Source organism: Chelonoidis abingdonii, chromosome 8, assembly GCF_003597395.2.
Source record: "Chelonoidis abingdonii isolate Lonesome George chromosome 8, CheloAbing_2.0, whole genome shotgun sequence".
In the NCBI taxonomy this organism is placed as follows: domain Eukaryota; kingdom Metazoa; phylum Chordata; order Testudines; family Testudinidae; genus Chelonoidis; species Chelonoidis abingdonii.
In genome coordinates this window covers 33,814,544-33,827,355 of record NC_133776.1, presented here as the reverse complement: position 1 = coordinate 33,827,355, position 12,812 = coordinate 33,814,544, and the positions used below count along the sequence as shown (strand labels likewise).

Genomic DNA, 12,812 nt, shown 5'->3' with positions numbered 1-12,812 from the left:
TTTGTATTGCAGTGGTGCCCAGAGGCCCCAGCCCCATTGCGCTTAGTTGGCACTATACCCACATAGCCAGATGGTCCCTGCCCTGAAGCGATTACAATCTAGATCTATTAGCAACAACTGCTGGACACAATAGGTGGGGGGGAGGTTGCGACAAGCCAAGGAAATAATGGGATTATTTTATCCAATTTGTTTACAAGGCGCCCATTCAACGTGCAACCCCGGGGCCAACTCAAGACAAAGCCCAGCCCAACCCAACCCACTACGGACTTATTTCGGAGTGAAAACCATCAACTTCCCCCACGGTTTCCACTAGAAGCCCCCAGTCCCGCCCGTGGGCCACCCACTCGCCTGCTCGGTACAAGCCCGTCCAGCGCCCAGCCCCAGGCACTGTGCTCTAACCGGCCGCCGGGCGGCCCCGCTAGCCCGCGAGCGCTGGCCGTAGGCCCGGCTAGAGGCCCCGCCCAGCTCGCCTGAGGGCGGGGCTGACACGGGCCGCGGGCGTCACCGCACGGGGAGGCCCAGCGTGGCGCAGAGACAGGAACTGCCCCACCCCGGCTCGAACCTCAGTTTCAGAAAGGCAGCGGCTGCAGCGGCGCTGAATCGCCCGCGCGACAGGAGGAAATGCGTATGCGCCTGCCGCTCCGCTGCCCAATGGGAGAAGCGGAGTGGGCGGGGCGGCGCGGCGAGGTGCCGCCTGCCGGGGCCTCCGCTCGCTGCCGCACAACAGACAGGGCAGTAGAGGGAAGGGGCAGCCGCCTCCTCTCCTTCTTGTTAGCGCGCAGCGCAGCAGGCGGCGGCACTATGGCGGCCGAGGATGGTGATGGCGAAGGGGTCCGAGTGCTACAGAACCTGCGGGGGAAGATCTGTGAGTGAGCGAGCGGGGTCTGGGGAGGGGCCGGCCGGGCACGGGCACTACGGGGGCCTTTCTGCCCTGGGCTGCCGCACTGAGTCACCGCTGTTGCCCTGGGCCTTCCTCCCTCGGTCCTCCCCGTGCGGGAGCCGGCCTTTCTTTCCGGCTTCCCCTCCGTCCGCGCCCTCTTCCTGCCTCCTGGGGCCGGGCCTGTGGGGCGGAGGGGGAGAGGAGGCGACTCGGGATGGGCGGCTTTTGCTCTTCTCCGGAGGGTAAGGGGTGTGAAGGCTACAGCAACTGGTGTCTCAGTGGAGGCGCTGACTAGGTACGGTATCGGGTAGCCAGCTGTGCGAGGTGGACACACATGGATATGGGCAGCTCTGTGGGTGTGGGCATGGGGTGGCATGGGTGTGTGGGGGAGGTGTGGAGGCCTCTGGGCTGTGAAGGGTGAGCATGGGCAGCTCTGCGGTTGGGGTGGTCTGGGTGTATGTGGAAGCTATGGGTTCTTGGGTTTGTGGGCGGTATGGATAGGGGTGGCACTGGGGTATAGGTAGAGGACATGGGGTTGTGTCAGGTATGAGTGGAGGGCTTGGGAATGTGGAGGCAGGGTCGGTATGAATGGGGTGGTACTGGGGTTCACGCTGGGTATAGGTGGAGGGCTCTGGGTGTGTTGGAGGATAGGGCAAGCATGAGTAGGAGATCAGCATTTCTGTCTGGACGTGGTGGATTAAGTGTTCAGAGGGGCTGCTGTCTGGATGCATCTCTGTCAAAGGAGTTACTGAGGCTGTGAGCTGGGTGGATATGTGCAGAGGAAGCTGACAGTAGGAGAGAGTGAGTGAGTTATTGAGGTAGTGGCCTGTATGCAGTTCAGACAGAGGGACTTGGTGATGAGGAGCATGACTGACACATGCAGAGTCAATTGGCAGTGTGAATGTTGTTCTTGGGAGGAGTGGATTTCTGTTTGAGGGCAGAGAATTAGTTATTGGGAGCAGAAATGACACATGCAGAGGAAATTGACGTGTAGTTGAGGGTGCTGTTGAGCAGTTGGAGTTGAGATGCTACAATGAGTGCACGTTTCAGTGAAGCATTTTTTTTTATGCCAACAAACAAAAGCTCCGCCCCACAAAACCCTAGGCATAAGAGTCTATTTGTCAAGCAAATCTTGCGAAATTATTGATGTAGCAGGAAGTTGGTACAAGGCTACTCTGGAAACAGTAACTTGTGTTAATGTGGGGTTGGAGGCGAGGAGAGAAAAAGATAGTCAGATTTTTTTGTTGGTGGATGAGGAAGGGCTGTCATAGCTAAAAATGCGTAAATTCAGTAACCTGGAAAACCAAATGATGATTATCCTAAGACAATGGGGAGGGAGGGGGGATGAAGAGGGAGACAGATAATGTGTGATGCGACTGACAAGGACTTCAAAGCAGCTAAGAGAAACAGGATGTGTGTTGGCTTCCTGAGAGGTTATCAAAATGCATTCATACAACTCAAATGTAACCCATTTATTTCCTTTCTCACGCATTTAATCAATCTTTTTCATACAGTAATTCATGAGAATGAAATGCAGTATAATTAAATTTGGCAATGGAGTAGAATTAAGGATCTGTTATAAATATGTTTGGATTTATCAGTGTTAACGCAAATGGTAAAATACAAACAAAAATTTAGAGAAGAATTCTACAGTGTAGCATCCAATCCTGCAAAATTATTTAATATTTTTTTCCCAGGAAAAATGTTATACTATATTAAAATTAATTTTTCTGTACAAAACATATTTGTATATATTTAAAAGATGCATGTAGAGGGCTAGAACTGTTATTACACAGAGGATTCTTGGTTTATTTTATCTGTTTAGGAGTTTTATATATTCACAAGAAGTAATTCTTCTGCTTTGCTTTGCACTCATTAGGCCTCAACTGGGGTATTTGTGCCCAGAACTGGACACACCTTTCAGGAAAGATGTGGACAAACCAGAGAGTCCAGAGAAGAGCAACAAAAATGATTAAAGGTCTAGAAAACATGGCCTATGAGGGAAGATTGAAAATATTGGGTTTGTTTAGTCTGGAAAAAAGAAGACTGAGAGGGGACATAAGTTTTCAAGTACATAAAAGATTGTTACAAGGAGGCAAGAGAAAAATTATTCTTCTTGACCTCTGAGGATAGGACAAGAAGCAATGGGCTTAAATTGCAACAAGGGAGATTTAGGTTGGACATTAGGAAAAACTTCCTAACTGTCAGAGTGGTTAAGCACTGGAATAAATTGCCTAGGGAGGTTGTGGAATCTCCATCACTGGTGATTTAAAAGCAGGTTAGACAAACACCTGTCAGGGATGGTTTAGATAATAGTCCTGCCATGAGTGCAGGAAACTGGACTGGATGACCTCTTGAGGTCTTTTCCAGTTCTATGATTCTATTATATGAAATATGCATCTCCCTGGTTTGTAAGCACCAAATGGGGTAGACCCTTCTCTTAGCTTTTGACTTCTGTATTTCATTCTGAAAATTAGTTGTAAAGCAGAAACTGTGATATCTTGGGAGTTTACCTAATTTTTTTCAGTAAATATTTGAGAGATTGTTTATTGTCAAATATTAAAGTCAGGAAAGATGTAATTTTTTAAAAAAGATATTATAATGGTTGAATTTCCTATTAAATTAAATTGAGTAAAGAATATACTTTAAAAGAACCCAAGTGCATTCCCAAACTTGATATTAATGTCTGAATTTAACTTTTGTCAATGGAAGACCAGGTCATGAGGATAGGACCTGTCCTGTGTGATTGGGGTGGGGGAGAAAAGGGAGGAGATAGTATTACTGAAAGGCTGTTGCCTAGTTTTGCATGCTCAAGAGGCAAAATCTTAAGGTTTGGTTTGATTTTACTATTTTTCTCTCTTGAGATTTCAGGTGTACATAAATTGATTCAGAAGTAAAGCAAAAACAGCTTTTCTTGTGATACTTTAGTACACTAGTCCTGGCAAGAATGCAAAATGGAAAAGGAGTTAAGTGTTTAATTGTCTTGAGCCTCACAGGATCACTTTTAAGTCTTTGTGGAATGGAAAGCAGAGAGTGGCTTTTATTTTGTTGTAACCAATATATTATTCCTGATGATTACCCCCCAGATTTTACTTGCAACTAATAACACCATAGTTAGAAGGGCTTTATGCCATGGAAGACTTGTGGATATTTCTTCCTTAACACTCTAAGTCCAATTACCTCTCACATATATTTGAAGATTAGAAAGTAATAAGTTAAATTCCTTAAAATTGATGTTGAAAAGAGTTTGTTTCCTCTCAGATCATATGTTCTTAATTCACCTCACAGTAATGTTGTAACTGAACTTAATGGCAGTCATTTACATGGCAAATAAACTCAGTATTATGACTTCTGCAGGATTCACACAATACAGAGAATACAGTTTGGTCTTATGGGTCAACAGGTGTACCCCTTTGCGAGAAGAGCTGTTGTTTGCAGGGGAACCTGATGGAAAGAGGTGCGAACATTGCAGCGTGGAAGGAGCACTGTAAGCTAGAAAGAGGTGAAGGCGAGATAACTGGGATGAAGCTGGAGTTTGCAACCAGGGATAGGAAGAGTTGGGATGATAGTTTGTTGTTGGAAAAACTTTTTATTGTGATGGTAACTTACAGTTTGTTTTCTTAAGCGAGTACTGGATGTTTATTATATTATTACTCATTTGAATACGTTGTTGTTGTTCCTTCCACATTTCTGGGTTTTTCCTTTATAAAGTTTGAAATGTAAGGTTATTTATTTTGTTGGCTTGTGTCTGCCTCTCTTCACAGTTGACATAGCCTAGCTGAAGCCTGGGTCACTGCAGTTGGCATCATGAACAGGATAGGAAGAGTTCAAAGCAGGAGATAACCATCTTAGAACAACAGAGTCAGGGTAATGCATGGGAAAGGTTGACAGGAGGGCAACTCATACAGACACCCTTAACCAGACCACATTTCTTTGGAGCATCTTTGTTGCCTAGATTTTTCTAGAGAAGACTATTTCTGAATTTAAGGCTGCTTCAGATGATGTTCAGGTTGCATAAACTGCCAGAAAGACAGAAAATAGAGCTTCTGCTGGGGCAATTAGAGGATGCAGCTAAAAGGGAAGTGCAGACTTGGCTGGAAAATGTAAAAGGGACTGTAGAACAGGTATTTGGAAGGCTAGGCTGTATGTTTGACATTCATACCTTGTCAGAGCTGAAGCAGAGGTTATTCTGCATAATCCAGAGTCCAGCAGAAAGTGTAAGCGAATACATGTTGGAATTACAAGAGGCTTTGCAAGCAATAGAAAAGTTAGAACTACATGAATTCCAAGATACTGATAAAATGCTGGAGCAAATTTGTTGAGGGACTATATAATGATACTTGATGGAGGGAACTATAACTAAGACAGAATCAAGAAATTTCTTTCTAGACTTTAAGGATGCTATAAATTTTGTAAGATGTAGAGAACCCACACAGGACAGTTGAAGTGTGTCCACAGCATGGATATAAATGTGTCATTGCCTTGTGGCCTGGAGATGGCGGGTGCTGTGTGATGCAGGCTAGCCAGAAATCAGAGTATGGTAATTCTGGAACGGAAGATACTTTTTCAGAGAGAATTTTTAAAAGGGATGTAGAGGATTTGAAGAAAGCACTCCTTCACATAAGGAGAGAAATTCAGCATATGAGACTGGATTTGAAATAGGAGTTCCTAGCACCTAGACCAGGGGTTGGCAACCTACAGCATGCATGCCAAACATGGCACGCAAGCCGATTTTCAATGGCACACTGCTGCCATCCACAGTCCCAGCCTCCAGCCCCACTCATGCCCCGCCCCACCGCTCTCCCCTGCAGGGGCAGGAGGCAGAAGCTTGGTCCTGCAGCAGCAAAGCTTCCTCACCTCCCTCGCTTCTTCTCCCACCGTAGTGCTTTCCTGCCTCTCCTTCCCTGTGCCGATCAGGAGTGGCAGCATGCTCACTGCTCCATAGAGGAGGCAGAGAAGAGGTAGGAACGGGGCCTTGGGGAAGGGGGTGGAACAGGGCATATCCCTTCTAGCCCCCTGCTGTGAGCTGCTCAGGGCAGAGGGTTGAGAGCACCCCCACTAGCCAAGTACCACAGCCTTCTGCCCTGAACCCCCCCCACACACTCAGCCTTCTGCCCTACACCCCCAGCTCTCTGCCCTGACCCCAAACCTTGAACCTCCCTGCACCCAGCCTTCTGCCCTGAACCTCTCACCCCTCCCTCCCCCGGTCTGGGGTCCTGGCTGCCAGCCCCTTGCCAGCCGGCGTCCCGGTTGCAGGCCCCACTCAGCCCGCTGCCAGCCTAGATGAACAGAACCCCAGGCTGGCAGTGGGCTGAGCAGGCTGGTGGCGTAAGATCAGTGTTTTAATTTAGTTTTAAATTAAGCTTCTTAAACATTTTGAGAACCTTGTTTACTTTACATACAACAATAGTTTAGTTATATAATATAAACTTGCAGAGCGAGACCTTCTAAAAAATGTTAAAATGTATTACTGACATGCAGAACCTTAAAGTGAATAAATGAAGACTCGGCATACCACTTCTGAAAGGTTGCTGACCCTTGACCTAGACAATACAGATGCAGGACGTGGGGAGTCAGATTGGTATAGGACAACAGATAAGTTTGATCATGATGGCAGCCCTATTTGTGGAAGATGCAGTGAGGTGAGACATATAGAAAGGAGGTGCATGTCTCAACATTCTAATGCCATTTATTGAAACACAGTGTCTCAGTGGTGGAGGGGTCAGTTCTCAGGGAGACAGAGAATAGGCCTGAATGACACAAAGGGCAGGCTACCGCTATGGGGAGCTGTCCGACTGTGTTGGTTAAGAATAATGAGATAGAAATATGGGCCTTGCTGGATGCTGGGTTTCAAGTTACCCCCTTACACAGCTAATGTTTTAGGAAACATTGGATTCACAAAGGGTTGTTGACTATCACGAACAGGGTGAAATTGGTAGCAGGAAATGGTTTAGCTATCCCACGTGTTGGCTATATAGAAGCTGAAATTCAAACTGGAACTAGTAAATAATGGATCAAGTTTTTGTGTGTTTTTTGGTAGCAATGTCAACAGTGATTGTTTACTCCCAATCATTGGTATGAATCGACTGCAACATTGTTATGAGGAGTGTTGCAAGTATTAAAGCATCAGGGTTAGCAGCGTCCCTCATCAAAACAAAGTCTTGAAGAATGTAATTAGACCTATACCAAGTTATCAAAATTTTGCCAGTCAGTATGGGGAAAGTGAGAATAGAATATCTGTATCCCATCAAGCAGCACCCAAATACAGAAACCATTCTAATTTGTAAAACAAAAGCTGGTCTACAGAGTCAGATTGTATTGCTTTACAGAAGCCTTGTTTGGGTAAAGAAGGAGATGCCATAGTGGAAAAGTCTTTTCACAGTGAAAAAAATAGTTAGTACCAGTTAAGAGTCTGAATTATGGAGTCAAACCTATGACACTATAGGTTAATCAAGTGGTTGGGCATCTGAAGCACATAAATTAGGAAGACGTCTTGGAGCAATTGGTTGAAATCGTACCCTAGTTGGAGGATGTATCCCAGTGGGTATGGTATGCTGCTTTGTGCAGGAGGTCAGACTAGATGATCATATTGGTCCCTTCTGACCTATGAGTCTATATGGGTGGCACACCAAAAATCCAGATGATGTGAGAGCTTCTTCATGTTTCTTAATCAATTGTACTGATCTTTCTATCTGCTGGTGGTGATTGTACTGATCTTTCTATCTATCTAATGGTGCTGAAACCATTCCCAAGTCTTTGTCCTTTGTCCGTGTGTATAGATGTATCCCACCATCCTGGATCTCTTGTGTGCAGGTGTTCCACCTCCCCAACCTGTTCCTTGGACCCCAAGGTATCTTCCCAACCTATGCGCGTTAGATACCCAATGCTACCGATTCCAATAGACATGGGGTGGGCAAACTATGGCCCGTGGGCCAGATCTGGCCCCTCAGGGCTTTGAATATGGCCCGTGGGATAGCCCTCCGTAGCACCGTGAGCCCCACACCACTGTGGCACCATTTCCATGTGGCCCCTAGGCAGGGGGGGGCAGAGGGCTCTGTGTGTTGCCGTTGCCTCCAGGCACCACCCCCCGTAGCTCACATTGGCCAGGAATGGGGAACCACAGCCAGTGGGAGCTTTGGGGGAGGTACCTGGAGGCGCAGCAAGGGCAGAGCACGCAGAGCCCTCCGGCCCCCACCCCCAGGGGCCGTGGCGCTTCCTGGAGGGGCGCAGTGCCGGGGACAGGGTAGCCATGCAGGGAGCCTGCCCTGGCCCCGGTGCGAGCTGCTGCTACCCCAGAGCCCGAACTCCTCCTGCACTCCTCCGCCCCCAACATACTGCCCTAGGTCCTCTGCCTGCACCTCTCCTGCACCCCTGCTCTGAGCTCCCTGCTGAACCCCTGTGCACCCCAACTGCCTTCCCTGAGCCCCCCATACATCCTGCACCCCTCCTCTGCCCCAATCCTTTGCCCATAGCCCCTTCCTGCACACTGCACCCTCTCCCACACCCCGTACTTCCTCCTGCACCCCAACCCCCTGCCCCAGCCCTGTATACAATTTCCCCACCCAGATGTGGTCCTCAGCCCAAAAAGTTTGCCCACCCCTGTAATAAACCACTAAGAATTTCTTTTGGATTGGGATGAAGGAAGACATCATCCAGTGGTGTCAGAATGGTGAGACTTGCAACCTGAAAAATGAGGTTGGCAGTTTTGATAGAGCTTGCTTTCATCCTATTGATAACAATGGTCTATTGAAATTGCTAGCATTAGATCATTTAAAATTGGAATATGACGGGAATGAAGTTGCATATGTGCTTATCATGACTGAAATTTGTGGTGGTGGTTCCTGTGAAGGATTTGTCTGCTCAGAGTATAGCCCAGGCCTTCTGAATCTATTTTGCAAGCCTTTATGGTACACAACAGAAATGTTGACAGTCAGGGAGCTGGGTTTGAGTCCCAGTTGTCAAAGAAACATTGTACACTTTATTAGAAAGGCAAGATGGGTGAGGTAATACCTTCTTTTGGACCAGCTTCTGCTGGTGAGAGAGGATGTAACTACACAGCAGCAAGACACGTGTAGCTGGCCTGGGTCAGCCAACTCAGCTTCATGGGGGTTGGGATGCAGGACTGTTGTGTTACTGTGTAGACTTCTGGGCTCAGGCCGCAGCTGCAGCTGGCTCCACCGGGCCTCCTCCGGAGCAACCTCCAGGCTTACCCTGCAGCTGCTGCTGTGGTTCTGCCCCTCCCCTCCCCCACCCCATCCTACTCACAGCACCTCCCCTCTAAGATTCAGTTGGGTATTTATGGCATAAGTCATGGACCATGATTTTGTTTCTTGCCTGTGACCTGTCAATGCCTTACTAAAAATAGCTGTGATTAAGTTGTAGCCTTAGTAATAACCTATAAATCCAGTGTCCCTGTTCCGTCCATGGTTTTTGGTGTTTAGCAGGGTAATGAATATAAGCTTTTGGGCTCAACTTTTGAAAGTGTTGTGCAGGATTCCTTTGAGGAAAACTGGTAGGTCAGATAGAGAGTGATTTGCTTTGTTTCACCCACAGGTGGTAAGGTGTTTTTGTCTTTTATCATTTTCCTGTTTGAGCTTATATAAGAGTGTAGTGATCGTTTGTTTGGTTTCCCTCACATAATTATTTCTGGATTTAATGCACTGGATAAGGTATACCACATGTTGTGATAGGCATGTGTAGGTCTCATGGATTTTGGAAGGGTGGGGGGCTTGATCATTGTAGCAGTGGAAATATGTTTGCAGGTTTTGTATTTGTTCAGGCAGTCTGGTGCCCCTTTGAGTTGGTGTGTTGTAGTCTGTGGGAAGCTTGCTTTTGATGATGAACTTGGAAAGGTTAGGCTCTCTTTTTTTAAAGCTGGAAGAGGGGCTTCAGGAATAGGTCCCCATCAAGTATGGGTTTTAGTTGTTTGATGCCCAGTATGGGCTCTAGTGTGAGGTGGTAGGCGACATCTAGGGGTGTGTGTTCAGGGTTTTATTTCTGAGTTCAAGCAAGTTCTTTTGGGATATTTGGGTGGCCTGTTCTGTGATAGGATCTACTGTTGTAGTGGAATGTCCTTGTTTGGTCGATGCAGTTTTAAGTGTTTTAAGGTGTATATCTTGGACTTTGTCCTGAGAGCATATTCTGTGGTATCTGAGGCCTTGTCTACACTTTACAGCGCTGCAACTGTCTTGCTCAGGACTGTGAAAAAACACCCTCCCTGAGTGCTGCAAGTTTCAGTGCTGTAAAGTGGCCACATAGTGCACCAGCGCTGGGAGCTATTCCCCTCATGGGGATGGATTTTTTTTTTTATTTTTTTTGTACAGTGCTGGGAGAGCTCTCTCCCAGTGCTGTGCTGCGACTGCACAGCCATGTTAAAGCTCTGCCGCGGCAGCATTTTAATTTTGCTGGTGAAGACATACCCTGAGTACCTGGCTGTAAATTGGGGTGGTTATTGGATCTGTAAAGGTAGGTGCGGTGAGCCGTGAGGTTCTTGTATATGCTTGTCTGTGAGGTTCGATGCTTGAAGCTGATTTTGGTGTCCAGGAAGTTGATGCCAGGGTGGGAGAATTCCAGAGAGAGTTTAATGGATTGGTGGTGTTTGTTGAAGTGGTGATGGAATCTGTGATTGAGTTTAGGCAGTCTGTCCAGAGGAGGATTAAAATACCATCAATATGTCTCAAGTATATAATTGGTTTTGTAGTGCATTTTGTCCAGAAATTCTTCAAGGTGGCCTATGAAGAGGTTGGTGTATTGGGTAGCTGTCCTAGTTCCTATGGCTGTTTCCATGGTTTGAAAAAAGTGTGTGTGTGTTGAATGTCAGATTGTTGTGGGTGAGGATGAAATGGATGAGTTTGGCAGTGTGTTTGGGGTGGATATCTGAGGGTTGTACAGTGTCTTGTAAATATCTGAGGCAGGAAGCTAGGCTATCATTGTGAGGGATGTTGGTGTATAGGGAAGTAAAATCCATGGTGGTGAGGACAGTGTTCTGAGGGAGACTGTTAATATTGCAGAGTTGGTGGAGGAAGTCAGTTGTGTCCTAGAGGAAGCTGGCCCTTTGTGTGGTGGGTGGTAGGATACTTTATGGCAGTCATAAAATGAAAACCACATTATCTGCGGACAGGTGTGTGAAAAAATTAATCTGAATATAATTGGGGCACAGAGCATATGACTGGTGAAGTTGACCACTGGGATGCTGACAGAGGGAATACAGTTTGAGTGCCCCGGGTTAGAATTATCATTCCCAGGTGGACCTGCTAGAAAGAAGTGTCGTCATTGCAGTGTCCAAGCAAAGGAGCATCATAAGCTGGAGAGAGGTGAAGGTGGGACAGCTGGGGTGAAGCTGGATTTTGCAGCCCTGGACAGGAGGAGTTGATTCCCTTTTGGGGTGACAGTTTGTGGCTGAAAAACTGTATTGTGATGATAATTTACAGTTTATTTTCTTAAGCGAGTATTATTACTACTATGCTGTTTATATTATTAAAGGGGGTGGGGGACCAGAAATTTAGCATGAACATTAATATACATTTTAAGGTTATCTCCATTGTGTTGGCTCATGTCTGCCTCTCTTCACAGTAGCCATAGCCTGACTGAGGCCTGAGTCACTGCATTACCTCAGATGAGACTACATTTCAGTAGTGGATGTAGTTTGCTCCTGTATGGCTAGTTCAGTGCTTTGGATTCTTTGGAATGAAAGGTGTTATGTTTAAGTATTAATTCATTTAAATATTTTTAATTCAAGCTGCCATGTTTAGAGGAAGCATAGTGCATTGCATGTGTGAACGCTACCCACAATACTTTCTGCTGAGTGAAACTGATCGTAATTTTATAATTCTAGTCTGTCTTACTCATTAGTAGTCATTTCTTATCTTCCTCTGCTTGATCCATTGCAAATGCATGTCACTTTATAAAAAGAGTCCATCATTCTGCTTGGCTAAGATAGCTCATTAGGTTCCGAGTACAGACTTGTTGGTTGTTTTGCTGCAATACCTACATTTAACAGGTTAAGGAACTAGTAGATGAAAGCATGTACTGTCTCATGGATGTTGCAGTTTGGCTATGTAATCCACCATCTGTATCCTGTATCTGATTTATTTTCCCTTTGTGTTCTCCTTTTAAGCAGCCTCTGGGTATGTCTGCACTGCAATTAAATGCCTGCAGCTGGCCCATGGCTCGGGCTTGAGCTATAGGCCTGTAAAACTGTGGTATAGATGTTCGTGACCTGCAGGTTTATAGCCCCCCAGCCCAAGTCAGCTGACATGGGCTAGCTGCAGGTGTTTAACTGCAGTGTAGACATACCCTATGTGTCTGGTGAGGGTAGCTTGCTTTCTTGGTGTTTTCTGTGGTCAAAGCTTAGAGTCGTACTGGTAACAGTGCCACTGTATAGCAGTATGTAAGGGAACTTCTTTTCACTTTTGCCCAATTCTGTGTGGCTTGGAATCAGATAACGCCAGTACTTATTGTAACTTCACACCATTATGCCTGTGTACTATTGCACCGAACACCATAGCAGGAAACGCATTCACAAAGATGTTCACAAACCACAGTAATGTTAAATATGGTAACACTGTGCAAAGCAGTGCATATTGGTGAACAGGAAATAATGTAGAGAGCTAGTATTTTGGGGCACTTGTTTTCATGTGCTATGTTGTAGGGAACAATGTCATTGTTTGTGCACAGAGTTGCCATCTGACTGGAGGCACAGCCACTTCTTTGTTAACCCACATAGCTGTTGTTCCTCTCTTCTCTGAACGTCTGTCACATTTCAATTGCCGCGGAACCTTTGGACTCTAACATTCCACCTGATTCCTGTAGGGGCCAGTGATGGCTGAACCTGGTTTTGCGCTAAACAAAAAGAGCACGTAAACATGGTTGTAGCTGTTTCTGTCACTTCATGCTGACTCAGTAGACATTGCAGGTTTCAGAGTAACACAGA

General features: G+C 46.3%; 1 protein-coding gene across 1 annotated transcript in view; it reads left to right on the top strand.

Moving 5' to 3' along the window:
- Positions 1-570: 570 nt before the first annotated feature.
- RASA2 (RAS p21 protein activator 2) overlaps positions 571-12,812 on the top strand; it is a 114,723-nt gene continuing 102,481 nt past the window's right edge. Inside the window, exon 1 of the mRNA XM_075068494.1 lies at positions 571-865. Within this exon, the coding sequence (XP_074924595.1) occupies positions 622-865 (244 nt within the window). The 5' untranslated portion in view covers positions 571-621. The remainder of the gene's footprint in view (positions 866-12,812) is intronic.